Source organism: Geotrypetes seraphini, chromosome 3, assembly GCF_902459505.1.
Source record: "Geotrypetes seraphini chromosome 3, aGeoSer1.1, whole genome shotgun sequence".
NCBI classification, from domain to species: domain Eukaryota; kingdom Metazoa; phylum Chordata; class Amphibia; order Gymnophiona; family Dermophiidae; genus Geotrypetes; species Geotrypetes seraphini.
The window spans coordinates 381,780,299-381,801,711 of NC_047086.1; the positions used below are offsets into that span (position 1 = coordinate 381,780,299).

Sequence of the window (21,413 nt, forward strand, 5' to 3'; positions counted from 1 at the left end):
GAGACGCGTTTGTTCGTGCTCCCTCAAAGAGGACTGATCGGCGATCTCCACACCCTGAGGCAGCAGGAATTGTGAAACGCTGGCCATCGTTGGTGTGCTCACTGATCCCCTGCACAAGACAAGTAATTTACATTTCTATCTTCTTGGTCCCAAACTACATCGCACAGAGCTTGTTTTCAATATACAAAGGATTTTTTAATGCCAGCGAGGTTGCTATCTGTCTTACCTTGAGCCACTTAGTGGTTAGTAAGTACTTGGGTCTGAGGCTTTTTCCTCCTTTTGAGTTTTGAACCAGCCTCAGGTGTAAGCTTTAGTTTGGGCACACATTGAATTGAATTGAAGATTTAATATACCATGATTAAAATATCAAAAGGGTTATTATCCCCTTTAGTCTAGCGCAGGGGTAGGCAATTCCGGTCCTCGAGAGCCACAGGCAGGTCAGGGTTTCAGGATATCCACAATAAATATGCATGAGATAGATTTGCAGCTCCAGGAGGCAGTGCATGCAAATCCATCTCATACATATTCATTGTGGATATCCTGAAAACCTGACCTGCCTATGGTTCTCGAGGACCGGAATTGCCTACCCCTGGTCTAGTGTAATGAAAACTGACAAAAGGCAGGTGGCACCTTATAGGCTAACCAATTTATTGAGCCATGAGCTCTCGAGGGCCAAAGTCTACTTCAGTAAATGCATCTAACAAAGTGGACTCTGGTCTTTGAAAGTTCATTCTTTAATAAACTGCTTAGTCTTAAAAAGGTGCCATCTGCCTCTGTCAATTTATTAAATACACACGAAACACATAAATGAAAAGTAACTGGGGAAAAAAGAAGAAAAAAAACAAGAACTAGAATGATGCACACGTTCTAAACGCTTGAGAAAAGGGAAAGAAAATTTCAATTAGGGCATAAAAACTCCATTAATGTCTTTATCGGAGCAAGAAATAGGAACTGCACAGGAAAGGAGTAATTATTTCCAATGAACAGAAGATTCTCCATATAATGAGCTGTTTGCCATGCGAAGCAATATCAGTAAGACTACAAGATTAGAGGCAGTTCACAGAGAGACCTCCCAAAATAATCACATGACCCACAACCCAACCAGAGGGTGGTGGATACATGGAACGCGCTACCGGAGGATGCGATAAGCAGAAGCAAGCTACAGGGCTTCAAAGAGGGTCTGGACAGGTACCTGGAGGACAAAGGGATTGAGGGGTACAGATAGGAGTAGAGGTAGGCAATAGGGATAGGATTAGAGGCAGTTACAAAATTAGTCAGGGACACTGTTCAGGCAATTAGAAACATAGAAACATAGAAATTGACGGCAGAAAAGGGCCATAGCCCATCGAGTCTGCCCATACCAATGACCCACTCCCTGATTCTTACTCTCCTAGAGATCCCACCTGAATATCCCATTTTCTCTTGAAATCTAACACGCTGCTGGCCTCAACCACCCGCTGAGGCAGCTCGTTCCAATGATCGACCACCCTTTCGGTGAAGAAGTACTTCCTAGCATCACCCCGAAATTTCCCTCCCCTGATTTTCAGCGAGTGTCCTCTGGTTACCGAAGGACCTGATGGGCCGCCGCGGGAGCGGACCGCTGGGCAGGATGGACCTCTGGTCTGACTCAGCGGAGGCAACTTCTTATGTTCTTATGTTCACTGTATAGAAAAACCTAAGCAGCATTCAAGGGGAGGGAGATGAACATAACACACTCAAATATTTAACTGGTTTCAATGATGTTCATGAAGATAGCATTCCCCAACAAGAAAAAAAAAAAAAATAATAATGAGTCATATGGCCAAAGAGGATTATGGATATCTGATACCGCCTATCAGCAGAGTTAATAATGGCCAAAACTAAGACACAGAGGGCGGTATCAAGTGCAGGGGAGGGGAAAGGTAGGTAGAAACAGGATAGTGGGCTAGATGGACCATTGGCCTGACCCAGGAGGGCCTTCTTATTTATTTTAGATTTATTAACCGCATTTTCGTGAAAAGAGAGATTCACCCAATGCAGTTTACAATTAGTAAATCGGGTACTCTTAGGTATTTCCCCTGTCCCGGCAGACTTGCAATCTAACTGTGGTACTTGGGGTAATGGAGAGATAAGTGACTTGCCCAGGGTCACAAGGAGCAGCTTGGGTTTGAACCCACGACTCCAGGGTGCTGAGGCTGTAGCTTTAATCACTGCACCACTCTAGAAATCAAAATGTAATAAAAGTGAGCCAGGTATAGGTCAATCAAGCCATTGTGACATCACTGATGAGGTTGGCTCTTAGGCATTGGTGGAATGAGGCATTATGATGTCACAATACCAGCTCTGGCTACCAGAGACTGAAACTTCTCACACTATTATTTATTCTGTTTTCTATACTGTTCTCCCAGGGGAGCTCAGAATAGTTTACATGAATTTATTCAGGTACTCAAGCATTTTCCCCTCTCTGCGCCACACACTCCCCCTTTTGGCCTTTGCATTGCACAGAGTCATTTTGAATTTGGCAAAAAGGAAGGGGGGAGGCTTATGCCCATGAGGTTTTGTTGGGGCTGGCCTTGAGCCACTATGGTGGCTGGCTTGTGCTACTTTTTCCTCCTTTTTTTTTTTTTTTTTTTTTGCATTTAAATTAACTCGTGCAGGCTAAGTTAGTTTGGTTTGTGATTGCCAGATTTTGGTGAAGTCTCCACTTATTGCACTATATTTGCTGAAAGTGTTATGTTGTGATTATTGTTGGTTTACACCAGTGGTCTCAAATTCATGGCCCAGGGGCCACATGCGGCCCACCAGGAATTATTTTGACGCCCTCAGTATTTTTATCATAATCCCCAAAGTAAAATAAAACAGTTTCTTGATCATATGTCTCTTTAGCTATAAATTACAATATTATTATTAAGACTTAACCAAAAGGAAAGATTTATTAACTATAAAGAGTTTTACCTCATGCAAAATTGTCATTTCTTTAATAACATTAACTACTTTTTTCTGAGGCCCTCCAAGTACCTACAAATCCAAAATGTGGCCCTGTAAAGGGCTTGAGTTTGAGACCACTGATTTACACCATACTGTGTTTATTTGTCTAAAACTACATAACAAAAAAAAATCAAACTGGTCTTGGGGTGTGTTGCAAAGCCACTTAAGAGCCTGAGGCTGAATTTAAAGAAACAAGTTCCAGGTCAGATGGCAAAACACAATTTGTATCTTTGTCTATGAATAAAAAGAGCTCGGAGATCTTTCTTTTTGTTATTAAAAGGTCATGCACAGCGTCATGGAAACATATGGAGGCCGCATTAACTCCCCCCTCCCCCCCCCTTTTTACAAAACCTCAGCGCAGTTTTTAGTGCCGGCCGTGGCAGTAAAAGCTCCGATGCCCATAGGAATTCTATGAGCATCAGAGCCGTTACTGCCGCGGCCAGTGCTAAAAACTGCGCTACGCTTTTGTAAAAGGGGGAGGGGGAAGTAAGTGCAATTTCAGCCTTTTTGGAAGAGATGGTGGTATAGAGGAGGCAGTGGGGTTTGCCTTGGTTTGAAAATACGATTTCTAATAAGGTAGTTAAAAGATTGAAATTTCATGGAATATAAAGTAGGTGTAGCTATGCTTTTTGGAGCTCGTTCAATCAACAGGTGACTGATAACGGATCCCTCCATACCATGTCATACTGTACAATAGTGTCTCTCAAACATTTTTAGCCCTGGCACACTAAAAACGGAGCAAATGTTTTTCACAATTTTAAAAATTGCAAAACCAATAAAAAAATATTTAAAGTTCTTTATGTATGGGTAAATGTAACAATTATATGTATGGGTAAATGTAACAATGGTTAAACTAAAGAAGATAGAACAGAATTGCTAATTAATGGATCACCTCCTTCCTCTATCAAAGGACCCAGACTGTCCTACTAGGAACACACAAATCTCGCCCCAAGCCTATCAAATATGGTGTTCCTCAAGGCGCCCTTCTATCCCCCCTCCTATTCAACCTCTACATCAGGCCTGTCATTGATATAGCGCAGAAATATAGCATTAAAATCCACTCCTACGCAGATGACATCCAGCTGCTCCTCCCACTAGGCGAGAACCGATCGTCCCAAATTACTAACCTCCAACATTGCCTCTCTGATATGAAAACTTGGATGTCAAACAACAAACTTCAACTAAACGCCACTAAAACAGAACTCTTATGGATCAGGAAAAAAAGCACCAAATTCACACGTCCTACCCTAGCATGGGACTCCACTCTACTAACGGCAACAGATCAGGTACGCAGCCTAGGAGTAACCTTAGATGGACACCTATCCCTATCTGCCCACATATCCCAAGTAATCTCCACTTCCTTCTACTACCTCCGCCAACTGAAAAGGATCAAACCCTACATCTCCACACCTGACCTTGCCCAACTCCTCTACGCATATGTCCTCTCCAGAATGGATTACTGTAACTCCCTATTTAATGGACTAACCAAAAATAATCTCAAACGCCTCCAACGTGTCCAAAATGCAGCTATCCGCCTCCTACACAACCTCAACTACCATGATCCCATCTCCCCAGCACTCCGCGCTGAACACTGGCTCCCAATTAGCCAGCGCTGTGCTTTCAAGGCCCTAGCAGTAGCCCACAAGAGAATTTATGCCACCACCCCCTCCTACATAAAATCTAAGCTTCCCATCTACACCCCCACTCGCACCCTCCGCTCAAAATCGGAAATACGCCTATGCATTCCCCCTGGAAGGTCCCTCCTCTCAGAAACTGCCCGCAAACGATCCTACAGCCACTTCATCCCACATCTCTGGAATAAACTCCCCCCCCAACTCAGGCAACAGAACTCTTTATTGACATTCCGTAAAATGGTAAAGACCCTCCTCTTCAACTAAAGATCTCCCTCAGTCTACACCCCCCTCTCTCTTCTCTCCCCTATTTAACTTCTCCTAAATTTCAGTATAGTCCTCTCTTAGTCTGTACTCTGATAAATTGTCTGTACTCTGAAAAATTGTTTGTACCCTGATAAATACTGCACAATCTTGTATGTCCAAGCACCTAAACCTATTGTACATCTTATTTGCCTAATTACTTCTACTGTGTATGTTTACTTGTAGACCGTTCTGAGCTACTGGGAGAACGGGATATAAATCTAAATAAATAAATAAAAATAAATAAAAATAAATAATGCGATGGATGTGTTTATTTTTGTGCAAATTAACTCAAAATACAGCTCAATAGTCGTCAAGCAAAACAGTTCATCATCTTCCATCTTCAGTCATTCTCTTTCTGTTGTTTTTTTTTTAAATTTAATTTCTGTCAGAGCTGAAAAATCCAAGTTTGCAAAGATAAGAAGATCCAAACGGTAACAAAGCCTTGATTGCTTTGTTGCTCAAGTTAGGATAACTACTGCAGAAAAAAATAAAAAGAAAGACTAAAATTACTCGCTGTTAGTTTTCAAGCACCAATCGCATCAAAGAATGATGCATGTCTGGGCGGTTGTATCCTTACGCACACAGATGCTCGTAACACTGACAGACTCTTGCGTACGCTCTTGGAATGCGCTCCCGAGAGAGGTGGTGGAGAGTAAAACTGTGACTGAGTTCAAAGAAGCGTGGGATGAACACAGAGGGTCTAGAATCAAAAAATAATATTAAAAATTGAACTAAGGCCCGTACTGGGCAGACTTGCACGGTCTGTGTCTGTATAAGGTCTGTGTCTGTACAGGATAGGCTGGGGAGGGCTTCAATGGCTTGAGTAGGTTTTAACTGAGATTTCGGCAGTAGGAACCCAAGCACAATACCGGGTAGAGCTTTGGATTCTTGCCCAGAAATAGCTAAGAAGAAAAAATGTAAAATGAATCAGGTAGGGCAGACTGGATGGACCATTCGGGTCTTTATCTGCCGTCATCTACTTTGTTACACGATGTACATGTCATCTATTCTAGTATATACAGTAAAACCTTGGTTTACGAGCATAACTTGTTCCGAAAACATGCTTGTAATCCAAAACACTAGTATATCAGTGAATTTCCCCATAAGAAATAATGGAAACTCAGTTGATTCATTCTAGAGAATGACACGGTGGCGGTTTACCCGCGGCCACCGCATTTTAGCCGTGGGTCACCCGCCGAAACGGGGAACGAAAACTAGCCCGTGGGGCGGTGAATGGTCTTGTCCCCGCAGTGAGGCATGAAGGATCGCGCGGTCCCCGCAGCACACACCCGCCTGCCCAATCGATCCTAGTGTTTAGCCAGCTCTCTCCCTTCTCCTCACCTTAGTTTGTAGGTTTTCTTTTTCGGCGACCCGCACGCTATCAGAGAGCCGCGCACCCGCTGCTGCTCAGTTTCGATCTTCTGCTCTGACGCAACCTGAAACAGGAAGTTGCAGCAGAGCAGAAGATTGAACACTGAGCAGCCGCGCGTGCGCGGCTCTTTCGGAAAGCGTGCATGTCGCCGAAAAACAAAACCTACAAACTAATGTGAGGAGAAGGGAGAGAGCTGGCTAAACAGTAGGATCGATTGGGCAGGCGGGTGGTGGCTGCGGGGACCGTGCGATCGCTCGTGTACCGGCTCAAATTGGAAGGAGGGAGTGAAAGGGAAAAGGATTCTGGGCCAAGGGGATGAAGACGGAAAGAAAAACCCACAGCAGGAAAGAAAGGGAAGGACAGGCAGGTGAGCCAGATGCTAGAAGCAAGGGGGGGAGGGGAAGAAAGAGGGAAAAAAGCTAGATGGGGTTGAAAAGAAGAGACACACTGGTATGGAAGAGGAAGATAGGGGAAATCTGGACACAGGAAGGTAACAGAAAGAGGGGAAATTATGTGCATGTGGCATAGGGACAGTGACATAAAGGGGACATGCCATGGGGATGGCATATGGACACAGGGGGGGGGCAATGGCAGATACATAGGGGAGATATTAGAAATGGGGAAAATAGCACAGAAGAGAGATGGTTTGTGGGGATGGGACAGGGACCGAGCTTGCAGGCTCCAGTGGCTTGCACAAATTACATTGTAACGGGCCATGAAAATAAGAGGGAGGAAGGTAGATAGATAGGCCACGCGAGAGGAGCTGAAGGGTAGTAGAAAGGAACAGATGGTAAAGGAGGGAGGGAAGGGTGGTGGTGGAAAGGAATAGGACAGACATTGAAGGAGGGTGGAGAGGAACAGACCCCGAAGGGAAATGTGGAAGACAGAGTGGGAAGAAGATAGATGCCAGACTATGGGGGAGCGGAGGGAAGAAGATGGGTGCTAGACCAATTGGAGGGGGGGGTGGTGAAGGGAGAGGCACAGTAACAGCAAATGGAAGACGCAGAGAGAAGACACACAGTGGATGGAAGGAATTGAATGAGAAGATGTGGAAAGCAGAAACCAGACAACAAAGATAGAAAAAAAAATTATATTTATTTATTTATTTTTTGCTTTAGGATAAAATATATTAGTTGTGTTGATAAAAATTTATAAAGAAAGCCCTGCCAGCTGAACATCTCTTTCTCTAGTTCAGCAGCAGGAACTTTGATTTATAAGAAAGGAATAAGCTAAATATTACAGTACTAAGGCTTATATGGATGCAGCGGGGACGGTGACGGGGCAGTGAATGGGATGGCAGTGGCGGTGACGGGGCGGTGAAAGGGATGGCAGTGACGGTGACGGGGCGGTGAAGGGAACGGCGGTGACGGGGCGGTGCAGAGGATGGTGGGCTGGTGACGGGGCGGTGACAGGGACAGATTTTTTCCCCGTGTCATTCTCTAATTCGTTCCACAACCCAAAAACTTTCATACAAAATACTATACGTACTTTGCTCATTTAGAACAATCACTACACTCCCACAGCGTCAGAGAGAGAAGAACCATCGGCTCAGTTGTGTGGTATGTGTACTGTAAGTATTTGTATTGCAAGACATTGCTTGTTTATCAAGTTAAAATTTAATAAAATATTTTGCTTGTCTTGCAAAACACTTACAAACCAAGTTACTTGCAATCTAAGATTTTACTGTATTTATGAAGGGAATCTTTAAAAATACAGTAAAATTTTGGAAATCTCTCATGACAGACACACCTGGAATCTTTTCCAGGCACAACACTGCCGGGGCACACAGTTTGAGATACACTGTTGTACAATGGCAAACGTGGCGGTGAGGGAACACCTCAGCACACAGTCACAGAAGCGACCGATAAACCGTCTGGACAATATAATTGTCGTGCTGTCTTTGTGCAACTATCACCATAACTGAACATAAGAGGGAAATCTCGAAATAAAAGCAGGCAGTCCTAGCAGGTAGCCTTGGTCAGGAAACAAGTCAAGAAAAGGAAAGGGACTTACAGAAACACTAATTCCACAACCAGTCCTGACCTGAGAAAGCTTTTGTTTACAGTGCGACAAACCCCTCCTGCCAACCAGACAGCTGAAAGCACCTGAAGTTTCAGTCAGATCAAATGAACCCTCTAAGCACCAGGTATTTCCTGCTAAAAGAACAAACAAAACTCTACTCTAGTCAGAGGTGATGAGCAGGGCCATAGCACTCCTTTCCATAAACCAAAATACTTCTCTGTTTATGTCACTTTTATATTGCTACCTTTTTTTTTTTTTTTTTTTTTTTTAAGAACATAATGGTCCATCAAGCCCAGTAGCCCGTTCTCACGGTGGCCAAGTACCTGGCAAAAATCAAAATAATAGCAACATTCCATGCCACCGATCCAGGGCAAGCAACAGCTTCTCCCATGTCTGTCTCAAAAGCAGTTTATGAACTTTTCCTCCAGGAACTTGTACAAACCTTTTTTTTTTTTTTTTAAACCAGCTACATTAACTGCTCTTACCACATCCTCTGGCAACATATTTCAGAGCTTAACTATTCAGAGTGAAAAAAATATTTCCTCCTGTTGGTTTTAAAAGTATTTACTTTGTAACTTCATTCACCGAGTGTCCCCCTAGTTTTTGTAAATCTTGATACAGTAAAAAAAAAAAAAAAAAAATTTTAATATATATTGATCCACTTGAACCCGTTCTACACCACTCAGGATTTTGTAGACTTCGACCATATATCCCCTCAGCCGTCTCTTTCAGCAGCAGTAGAAACATAAAAACATAGAAAAATGACGGCAGATAAGGGCCATAGCTCATCAAGTCTGCCAACTCTACTGACCCACCCCCCATAGTCTGTTCTCCTAGAGATCCGCTCCTAATGACCCATCCTTAACTCCACCCTCTTAGGGACCCCACATGGGCATCCCATTTACTCTTAAAATCTGGCACACTGGTGGCCTCGATTACCTGTACCGGAAGCTCGTTCCAATGATCAATCACTCTTTCGGTGAAGAAATACTTCCTGGTGTCGCCATGAAATTTCCCGCCCCCGAGTTTGAGCAGATGCCCTCTTGTGGCTGATGGTCCCTTGAGAAGGAAAATATCTTCTTCCACCTCGATACTTCCAGTGATATATTTAAACATCTCGATCATGTCTCCCCTCTCCCTGCATTCTTCGAGAGAGTAGAGCCGCAAATTGTTCAGCCTCTCCAAATAAAGTATTCTTTCTGAGAAGTGGTGCCCTCATCACCACTTTTTGAAAATTCCATATACAATCACACAGCAAAAGAAATACAGTATTCTAGTTTTTAACAAAAGAGGTTAGAAGAGCAAATCTACTGTTCCTGGGACTCTATACAACCTGGAACTGTCTCACTTTCACTTACAGAAAAATTATACATGAGCTAATGAGACTAAGGTCCTTCTTCAGAAAACTTTCTTTATTCTGTTTAGCCCTTTCTGGAACTTTCAGATAGGGAACAGGGGTTTCACGTCCCTTCCTAGAAGCAACAGAAATCTTGCTAGAAGCCCTCGTCATTCTTCATGCCAGTTTGGGAATTTTATTGTGTATGTTTTTGGTTGTAACCCGCCTTGAAGAAAGGCGAGATATAAATCAAGTAACCATAACAATAACCAAAACCAAAAGGTATACACTTCCCCCTCCCCATTCGCGGTTTCAGTAATCGCGATTTCACATATTCGCGATTTTTTGGGGAGGGGGAAAAAAGAAAAAAAATCCCCATCCTTAAGTCTTCCCCCTGGCATCCCGGCCTTACCTGGTGGTCTAGCGGGCTTTCAGGGCAGGAGCGATCTTCCTACGCTCCTGCCCCATGCAGAGCGCCATTAGGAAATAGCTGTAGGGAGTTCCCGTCGTAGTCTCGAGAGACTACAGGAACTCACAGCAGCCATTTACTAATAGCAATCTGCACGGGGCAGGAGCGTAGGAAGATCGCTCCTGCCCCGAAAGCCCGCTAGACCACCAGGTAAGGCCGGGAAGGCGGGGGGGGTGGGTCAGAGCCGGATATTCGCGGTTTTTCACCATTCGCGGTCCGGCTCTGCCCCTATCCCCCGCAAATCCGGAGGGAGAAGTGTAGTTCGAATAGCAGAGAAGGACCTGGAGAACCCCCACTGCTAAAATGTCATATTACAGAGGGTCTCCCTGGTTAGGGTTACCAGATTTTCTGGAATGAAAATCCAGAGCCATGGCCCCAACCCCCAGGCCCACTCCGTTCTGCCCGGTCGCGCACTTTTCCGCATATCATTGGGACGGCATCTGCGCATGCGCTGGTGTGACGCAATGATGTCACGTGCGTAACACCGCGTTCACAGATGACGTCCCAAAGTCGCTCGTCGATAGTTTTTCAAAACCCGAACAAAGTGCCAGGTTTTGAAAAGCCGTCCGGACACCCAGGCATGTCCTCAACAAGGTGGACATGTCTGGGGAAACCCTATTCCTGGTATTTTTCTCCGCAGTTTGGAGGCTCCAGGGAACTAGTGAGAAATTAAAGGCCACAAAGAGCCACAACCTCCACTTCAAAAATGTTTGTAGGGTTGTACCAGTCAACAGAACATCCAACAATGTTCTTTCATTATTATGGATATTGGTATTAGATCCCTAGTATTTGGCAAGTTAGGATAAAAACTTGAACCAGAAAAAAAACAACCCAAAACACCTTGTACTGTAACTACGGCAAATAGTAACCCTTAAGCAAAAACAAAGAAATCCAACGAATCTGAAGTAAAAGGTGAACACCAAAAACAAGGGGAAAAAAAACCTGCAGAATGGAATGTACAAGGCACAGGAATCTTTATTTTAAAAGCATACAAAATTGCGATCCTTAAAAAATGGCTCTCGTATACATGGAATACGGACCCAACACGGTCCGTGTTGCGGAGAAACGCTCCTTCCTCAGGGGTCTGGGATGTCCAATGTATCACATGTAGAGAGTGAATTTAGGAAAACAACGTTGTGTTAAAATCATCAAAAATTTTGTATCGGACGCAAGAAATTCTCCTTCTGAGCAGACGCACAGGGTGAATACAGCTATCGAAAGGATAAAAACTTGTACCAGGAGAAAAAAAAAAAACCACCTTGTACTGTAACTATGGCAAATAGTAACCCTTAACTATTATATTGTGTATGTTGACCTGTAACCCATCCCGAGTTCTTCTGGGAGGACACGATAGAAAATGAATACATAAATTAAATTCGCTCTCAATTTGTGTTCTAGTTACAAATATGAAAAAATGAATGCAGACTTTTTGGGGAATAATAAGGTATTTAAGTTAGTGTGGAGCCTGTTAGCAACTTTTGTTGCATCTATTTAAGATATATAGTTATATATTTATGTCTTATATCTCTTTTAAATTAGTTCCCATACACATCCGGGGGAGGGGAGGGGGGGTAATGCATATATATATTTTTATATGCTTATATTTCTGAGTTATACAGGGTTGGGGGGTAATGATGTCTTTTAATTTCTGTAGTTCAAAAGTGCTTCTTAATGGTTTGATATGTTTCAGATGTATATATTTATATTGCACTGTTCATATTTGAAAATAATAAAATTTATTAAATAAAAAAAATTCTCTCTCAGTACAACCAGGGATTCATCCTCCCTGACTCCTCCTGAGCCTAGGAAAATTAGCAGCTGAGGGCACCAGCACACCTTTCACTGAGAAACCGACACTGAAACCGCCCCACCCTAAACACACCGGAAGGGATTGTGCAAGTAGAAACTTGCTCAAACAGGTTCTCTCGCATTCAAAAAACTCCCTTTGTGCTTTATGTAAATTCTGGGTTTTACATGCTCCCACACGGTAACTGGAAAAGATTCTCCGAGCGTTTAGTCCAAATCCGAAACCTCCAGAAGGGAGGTCAAAATTCAGATAGGAACAGATCCCACAGAAAAATCGGGCACAACTGTCAGTGCCTGCCTATTCTTTCAGGATGACTCGGGGCCTGTAAACAGCTCTGAATGGTTTCTGCAAAAAAAAAAAAAAAAAAAAGCAGCAAAGAAAATAACCCAAATCAACATATCCAGGACACGCCCTGCATTTTACAGTATGTGTTAGACTGCGTACACAAATAGCCCCCACCAGGATATTTAAAGCACCCCAAATAGATACTACAGGGATTATGCACCCTCCCTGTGCCTCCCAAAAGCAAGGCAGACAGATAAAACTGAACAAAAGAAAGGAAAATAAGGCGATATATTAGGGCCCGGAAGCTCTAAGACCGCCATTAAAATCCTGCGGGGCAGGTAAATGTTCGACTCGAAAACGGCGATTGATGTTCAAACAAGTTTGTACACAAATGACTTTTGCAGAGGTCCACCATAATTCCATCCAATCAGTCATTGGAAAAGCGACCGACACGTGTGCAGAGCTGGCAGGAGAAGCCCAAACAGCTGAGTGGCAGGGGAAGCCCCCGAAGCAGCCTCATGCCACTCAGCTGTTCAGGGCAAGATGACTTTTTTTTTTTCTTTTAAATGGGCACAGATGTGTGTGTCTTACACACGCTCAATATCTGCCCCATTAAAAATAAAATTTGTGCCCCCCCACCCCAGACAATGGCCCCTGAACGTAATTTAAAAAATGGAAAAAAAAATCGACAAGAGGGAAGCCTACTCCTCCTGCCTCGGCATAACCGGATTCCCCCCACATCCCATGACCTGACCCCCCCACCCGTACCTTATTCAGATGACAGCAGAAGGGATATCAGCTTCCTCCTGCCTCAGCTTAAATGGATCCCCCCACCCCCGTACCTTTATTCAGAAGGCAGCAGGAGGGAGGCCCACTCCCTCTTGGAGGCAGGCCCGCCTCTTCAAAATGGCGGGCTTTCCCCTTCCCGGTGTACCCTGGGATGCACTAGGAGTGGGCCTTAAGACTCTGGTACAGATATCAGAGGCCCCTTCTATGGGAGTGGCCTTAGGCACCTAGGCCAATCAGAGTCTTTGGAATGGGGGTGGGTCAGGTCATGGGGTGTGAGGGGGTCCAATTATAAGAACATAAGAATAGCCTTACTGGATCAGACCAATGGTCCATCAAGCCCAGTAGCCCGTTCTCACGGTGGCCAATTCAGGTCACTAGTACCTGGCCAAAACCCAAGGTGTAGCACTAATCCTTGCTACCACCAATAAGGTATAGGTGGGTCTGGTCATGCTGAGGAAAGAGGGAGTGGTCTTCCCTCCTACCAGGTTGGGGTTTTTTTAAGTTCAGGGGTTGTCGTCGGGGGGGATGGGGGCCGGCGCAACTTTTTACATTTTTAATGGGGACAGATATTGTGCGTGTGCAACACATATACATCATTTATGCCCATTTTTTAATAAAAACCCCAGCTGCTGTTCAACATTAACACTACCGGCACCTCCAGACCTGTCGCAGATTTGGGAGCATTAAAAACTGATGCTTCATCTTGGGCATCGATCAGTGCGCTCATTTTAATACGGATGACCTCGTCATAATTTATTTACATACGATTTTCAGAGGCTACCTCAAGCCATGGAAGAGACCACAATTTGCCGTTTTGGGCATTGAAAGATGCAATACTGTCGCGAAACCGGTTAGAAACTGGCTTAGTAACAATCGTTAAACACACGGCGCGTTTTGTGCATATGGGCTTAAGTTAGGCTAAGAAAGATATTCTTTGGAGAGTCTTATTTTCCAAGTTTTTCTTTTATTTCTGTTTATTGTCATATTATTGTTCCTCACAGGAAGTTCTGAAACCAGGAGACCCTGACTCAGAACTCTCAAGCACCTATGTACAGTCCCTTAAGAAGGTTTCTGCTTTCCTAGCAACTTCCCATTTCATTATCATAGCCTAAGTCAATCATTAACCAACACAAGGCCGTCCACCAGATGTCACTCAGCTTAGCCATACTCTTCCGGGTATCTTCAGACACCCTTATTAGCTCACTGAAGTCTTCAGCCCCGCAAAAACAAATCCTTAATTCCTGAAAGCACAGGAAGCAGTAACAAGGAGGACTTTCAGAGGCCGAGGAGTACTTGACGGGTTTGGGGAAGGATGGCGTGTGGAAAGAATTTGCTAGAGATGTCTGGAAGCATTTTTTAAAATTTCACTTTAAGGAAGGAAATTTATTTTGCACGAAGATCTTTTATAGGGAAAGGGTATGGGACTCGATATATTGCCTTTCTGTGGTTACTTATTTTGTACCTGGGACAATGAAGGGTTAAGTGACTTGCCCAGAACCACAGGAAGCTGCAGTGAGAATTTAATCCGGTTCCCCTGGATGTCAGGTACTGCACTAATACACTAGAATACTCCTACATAACCCCACCACCAATGGTTACACGCATACAAAGAATACCTGCAGTGCCCTGAAGGCATGTACTTTTATATGGCCCTTGATGGGCAGTGTAATAACCCCCCCCCCCACACACACACAGATACAGGTGAGGTCATTACACTGCCTACCAAATAGGCATAAGGTCCATAGCTTCAAACTAGGATTTATATATAATTTTATTAAAAAAAAGAACATAGTTACATAGGTACCTAAAAATAAGTGCTTGTTTGCCCTCCAAAACAGACGACAATCTGTTATAAAAATATCTTTGAAAATGTGACACAATTGAGGAGAGTGTGGCGTCGTGGTTAAAACTACAGCCTCAGCACCCTGAGGTTGTGGGTTCAAACCCTGCGCTGCTCCCTGTGACCCTGGGCGAGTCACTTAATCCTCCACTGCCCCTGGTACATTAGGTAGATTGTGAGCCCACTGGGACAGACAAGGAAAAATGCTTGAATTACCTGTATGTAAACTGCTTTGAATGCGGTGGTTTACAAGTCCCAATCCCTCTCCCTGATGTCATAATGCCTCATTCCACCAATAAAAGCCAATCTCATCAGTGATGTCACAATGGCTTCATTGTTCTATACTTGGATCACTTCAGAGTGTGGCACACAGGTTAGAGCTACAAGCTTCAGCACTCTGAGGTTGTGGGTTCACACCCTGTGCTGCTCCCTGTGACCCTGGGCGAGTCACTTAATCCTCCACTGCCCCAGATACATTAGGAGCCCTCTGGGACAGGCAGGGAAAAATGTCAACTACTTTGAGTGTGGATATAAAACTGCAAAAAGGTGACATGCAACTCCCAATCCCACATAATTGGATGTGAATGGCAATATACTGATTTTTCTCTGTTTATAGGGTTTTAAAAAAATTAATTTATATTATGGTGGGGCCCACAGAGCATTTGGCCTTCCTTGGGAGGGGGGAGCATTATTTTCCCATCACTGATAGCAGAATCAGTCCTTCACACGGCTACAGAAAACAAGAGACCCCCTAAGAAGTGCAGACTTAATGAGTTCTTATGAACTGCCCGACTAGGGTTATGATCCCAAATGCAGGTTTTGCGACTCCACTTGGTGTCACGACCACAGCTGGACTGCAGAAGCCCTCAGAACAGAGGTTCTCTGTGTAACGTTTTGCTTATTCTATTCCTTCAAAGTTTGAATGTAATTCTTGATTTTAGTTTGAATGTAATCCGCCTTGAACCGCAAGGTAAATGGTGGAATAGAAATCACTAATGTAATGTAATGTAACGTAATATAATTTTCACTGTGCTCCACCCACAATAAACAATCACTCATCTATCATACAAAGGTACGGTGGAGGACAACTCATCAGTGTGTCAAGAATTACTGAATTTATGCAAGACTGCTTTTTCTTAATTTAATTTTAGCTTAACATCAGATTTTTTTTTTTTCCCCCAATTATCTTTATTAACAATTGCAAAGGGAACATATAACCAGGAGCAGAGTAAGCATAAAAACAGATCAGCCTGAAAAACAGCACTTGAAAACTATAACAGCAAAAAGTGCACCATACAAGAACCCAATGGAACAGATTATTAACTGACTGCACAGTCTTAAAACCAACAGGAGGAAAAAAATTTTAACTTGGAGAATAGTTAAGCTCTGGAATGCCTTGCCAAAGGTTGTGGTAAGAGCAAATAGCGTAGCTGGTTTCAAGTTCCTGGAGGAAAATCCATAGTCTGTTATTGAAAGAGACACAGGTCTTGCCCTGTATTGGGGCATCCAAATTAGATTACTGTAACATTGTTTATATTGGATTACCGTCAGTATCTCTTAAGAAACTACAAACTGTTAAAAATACTGCTCTCAGAGTTCTTGTTAACGCTCGGAGATATGATCACATTTCTCCTTTTTTAAAGGAGTACCACTGGCTTCTCGTTAAATTTCGCCTTATGCATAATGCTTGTATATAAAGCATTATAATCAGGTCAACCGGATTACTTAGGAAAATTATTAGTTCCCTATAAGCCTTCTCGTAGCCTACGTTCATTGCCTGTCATTCACTTGGTACGTTTGGCATCGACGCAAAGATCTGCCTTTTTGCAGCAGTTCCTCGCCTGTGGAATCCTCTTCCAGTTACGATTCATTCAGAACTCTCTTATGTAAAATTTAGATCAAAGGTTAAGACGCATCTTTTTGATTTCACATTTCTATGAGAATGTTTTGTAAGTTAAGATCCTGTTTCCTGGCAACTATTTAAACAAATTTATTTTTCTTTGAGATTTGATTATTTAGATTTAATTAATTTTTTTATATTTTATTTTTCTTCTGTTCTTCTTTTGCTTTCCTATTTTTTATGGTGTTCTTTTCATTTCTTGTTTTTATATTTTGTACACCGTGCTTTTGGCAAATCGAAGTGCAGTTAAAAACTTTTAATAAACAATAAAAGGGACCAACTGACTTTCACACCAAAATTCAAAATTGGTGGCCAACTGACTTTCCTGCCTCATTCACCTCAAGCCCCAACCAATCGGGTTTGAGGACCTACTATATAAAGACAGACTGCAGACCTCACAGCATACTCTGAAGCGTGATGGCTGAAATGTCAGTTCTACCTGACAAGATGCAGCGAGACTAGGAATCCTGCAATAAGCATGATGCCAGCTGCGGAAACCCTGAGAGAATAAAATAAGATCCCCAACACACACAGTGAATTTTAAGACTCTGCTAGTGCAGGTTCATTGCTAGTGCAATGGTTAGAGCCACAGCCTCAGCACCCTGAGATTGTGGGTTCAAATCCCACATTGTCCCTGGTGACCCTGGGCAAGTCACTTAATCCCCCATTGCCCCAGGTACATCAGATAGAGTGTGAGCCTGCCAGGATAGATAGGGAAAAATGCCTGAGTACCTAAATGTACCCCACTTAGATTATAAGTAGTATATAAATGCTAAGGAAAAATAAAATAAATATATTTTGATAGGCAACACACAGACTTCACAAATGCTTTATCTTTTTAAGGGGTAGGAGGTGTTTTTATATATAAAAATTCACTTAAGTAAGAGAAGCTTTATTTCAGTGACTCTGAATTTCTTAGAAATACTAACTCTGGTTGAGGAGGCAGACGGGTTTTTTATGCAACTGTTAACAAAAGAAGAATGAAAGCAACCCCCAGCCCGGAATAGCAGCCATCACATCAGCATTATCTAGGAGAGAAAAGAATGGGATTCGGGTATTTTTTCCTCCTGTAAGCTAAACATTAAATGCAAATGTATCATTTGGAAATTGAGAAATACTGAAGACCCCCCCCCCCCAAGTTGGTACGCTCTAGCTGTTGGAAACGGACATTACAGCTATTTACAAAGTCACACTGCAGACTTCAGAGCATACCCTGAAGAAAGCCACAGCATGGTGGCTGAAACATTGATTTCTACCTGACAAGATGCAGCGAGACCCGGAATCCTGCAACAAGCACAATTCCAGCTGCGGAAACCTTGAGAGAACAACTTTAAACCTACCAGAGACTTTTCCATTCTATGGACTTTTACAACAAAATTCAAATTTCTGACAACTGACTTTCCTGCCAAAATTCAAACAGGTGGACTGCCCTGTTCCCAATCAGGTCAGTGAACCCACTATTTCCAAAGCAGACTTCAGAGCATACCCTGAAGAAAGCCACAGCATGGTGGCTGAAACATCGGTTTCTACCTGACAAAGACGCAGCGAGACCCAGAAACCTGCAACAAGCATTACAGCTTTGCTCAATTTAATCGACTACGAGTGTGCATGTCACCTGTGACAATTTAAGAATTAATTTTTTCCTCAAGAAAAATGCACCTGCCTCTAGCTAACAGTCTCTTCCTTCTTTTCAAAAGCTTTGTGCATTTGCTGATATAAACAAAAGCATTCGACCCAGCAGGATACAATCCAGTTTGAGACACAGTGTGCTTAGCTGGCATTCCATACGCCTCTCCCTTTATATGCCACCATAATCATCAACACCTCTGGGCAAAGTCCCTTAAGCTACACCTGCCATTAAAATGATTCTATTTTGTATGTCATACAAGTGTTGACTGTACAAGCTCCCATCTTTGGGATACACCTTGTACTTAAAAACAACTCTCAATGATTTTCTGAAGTTTAAGATTTAAAACAACAACCGCTGTCTCTATCCATAGAAAATCAAAGTATTATCAGTTTCTCCTTTGGTGCTTTGCCAGACCCTATGGTGCCCATTCCGATAGTGCTGTCAATCTGAAACTAATGGCCAATTAAGGCTTAGGTTGAGGAGGAGGGGTGGGAAAGGAAGAGTAGGAATAACAAATTTGGAGGGTTTTTTTTGGCTTAGCAGGAGACAGGCAGTGCAAGAAGCAAAGGAAGATGAATCAGGAAAATAGCCAGGAAGAACCAGGTGGTCTCACATGTCCTCTGAAAGCCACTATAACAAGCTCAGTGCCCTAAAAAGCAAAACCCTAGGAAGTGTAGAGGCAAAAAGGGCCTGCCCTCTGAAAACAAGCCACGAAATCGTAAGTGCCATGCCAGGTCACTCCAAAAAATCCACCAAGCCCAAGCAACCTGCCTCTCTAGACAGAGGCCCGTGGAGATCACGAAAAGCTAGCAAGATCCCAAGGATAGATCTAATCAGCACAGGCGTGTTATCAGGTCAGATGAGTTGAGCTGATGCAAGTAGGAAAGCCATTAAATATTTTGCTTCTTTACACTCTTTATAACGGCGCAGAATCCTCCCCCTCCACAGACTGCGCAGAATTCTGCTTTTCCCGTGCAGTCCACCGAATACGCACCTTTTCCAGCTGGCCATCTCCCACCCTCTATGCCTACCTGTGCATGCACCCCCTACAGCATGGCAAGAGAGAAGTTGCACACAGCTGCACATCAGGATGCCTCCTCCTTCAAAGCCATCTTGGCTCCCAGTGGTTTCTTTAAGCTGCACAGCTATATAGAGGCCTGTATGCCTCAAAAGCATAGTAAGGCCCAGGACATCAGAGGAAGAGGAGCAGGAGGAAGCAGCCCCATGCTTTCTGCAGTGGTACATGTGCAGATAGGCAGAGACAGGAGAAGGAGGGGGGTGCCTGGAAAAAGGTAGATAGTGTGAATAAGTGTGTGTGGGTGTCATGGGAAGGGGGTAGAGAGCTGCAGGAAGGTACATGAGGTTGCATACGCCATGGGAGAGGAAGGCTGTAGAGATTGATTTCTTTAAAAAATGTATATGCCATCTTTAAACAAAGCGGTTTCCATAAAATTGCAGAGTATAAAACAAAATTGCATTTCTAAAATTAAAGCTAAAATTACAATACCATAAAATACATTTTTCTTTACGAAAAGAAGAAAAAAAAAAAAACAAATAATGGGTGCAGAATTCCCTCAGGAGTAATTCTTATACCCTGCACAGCCAAGTGCACTCCCAGTTTTAACCTCGCTTCTATCAAACTCATCAAGTCTTTTTTTTAATTCAGTTACCTTTCCTCGATTCTGTTCTTGTCCATAAGCGGCTGCTTGATCCACTGATTAACCAACCTCTGACCCTGAGGGGTTTTGCATTTGTTCAACAGTCCGGCCAGAGTCTGCGTGCCACTCGTATCTTCCGTCGAACCCTATTTCACGGAAAGAAAAGAGCATGTGTGCGCTGTCCCATTTACAGACTGCCAGATATTCATGTAGATATCAAATAGTGGCTTAATGCAGCATCGCAGGTCTCACCACATGACTCTGGTTAGCACAATCATGAAAATGTCCACAAGGAAATCAAAAGAAATAAAAGTAAGACACTTTCAAACAACCTAAAAAAATTGTATATTAATTTACAGTATATACTCCTGAAATCAGAGGCCATCAGTACAAGAATCACTGCTTTTCTGCTCAGCCTATCCATTTAAATCCCTTGAAGCAGTGGCTCCAAACCTGGTCCTGGAGGCACCTCAGAGTGTTAGGATTTCAGGATATCTACAATGAATATTCATGAGAGAGATCGGCAGGCCGTCCCCTTCACCGCCCGTCCCCGCAGCATCCGCCCTTCCCTCTCGCCACCTCACCACCCTTCAGCGGCCCAAGAATCTCCCTCCCCCCCCTTACCTTCGTGGTGCGTTAGTAAAGAATTGAAACTTAAGGGAGGGAGGGCGCGCGGCCCCCACCCTCCCTACCTACGGTCAAATCTATCTCCCTCCCTCCCCCTTACCTTCGCAGCGCTTTCGTAAAACACTTACTAAAGCCTGCCTGCCTGCAGTCACGTGTGTGTGGGCGTAAGCTTCTCCTCTGACGCAACCGGAAGTTGTGTCAGAGGAGAAGCTTCCGCCCACACACACACACAATTGCAGGCAGGCAGGCTTCATGGGCTTCAGTAAATTTTTTACGAAAGCGCAATGAAGGTAAGGGGGAGGGAGTTAGATTTGGCCGGAGGGAGGGGGCCACGCGCGATCGGTGCCTGCTCATCTTCCCTCCCTTAACTGCGGGGATAAGGCCATTCACCGCTCCACAGGCGGTGGATGGCCTTGTCTCCATGCCCACAGTAAGCACTTCCTCCCCCCACCCCAACCGTTTTGGCTGGTTACCGCGGGTAACTGCCACCGTGTCATTCTCTAATGCAGATCTCTCATGACTATTCATCGTGAATATCCTGAAAACCTGACTTGCTGGGGTGCCTCCAGGACTAGGTTTGAGAACCACTGCAGTAAGGTATTCATTGCCCAAGGTTACGCAGAGTAAGAACATCCTTTGAGAGCAGAGAACCTATTGTACCAAAATGCAAATGACAGTCCTATCAAAGGCAGAAAGTACAAGGTTATATATTTCTGTATAATTATGATAGCAAAAATGTAGCCACCAGAGTTTTCTGTCTTAACAAGACAACTA

General features: G+C 43.7%; 1 protein-coding gene across 1 annotated transcript in view; it reads right to left on the minus strand.

The window, feature by feature from the left end:
• The window catches only part of MSH2 (mutS homolog 2), a 259,559-nt gene that overhangs the window by 222,989 nt on the left and 15,157 nt on the right, over positions 1–21,413 (minus strand). Inside the window, exon 6 of the mRNA XM_033936364.1 lies at positions 20,025–20,158. Coding sequence (XP_033792255.1) covers positions 20,025–20,158 — 134 coding nt within the window. The remainder of the gene's footprint in view (positions 1–20,024; positions 20,159–21,413) is intronic.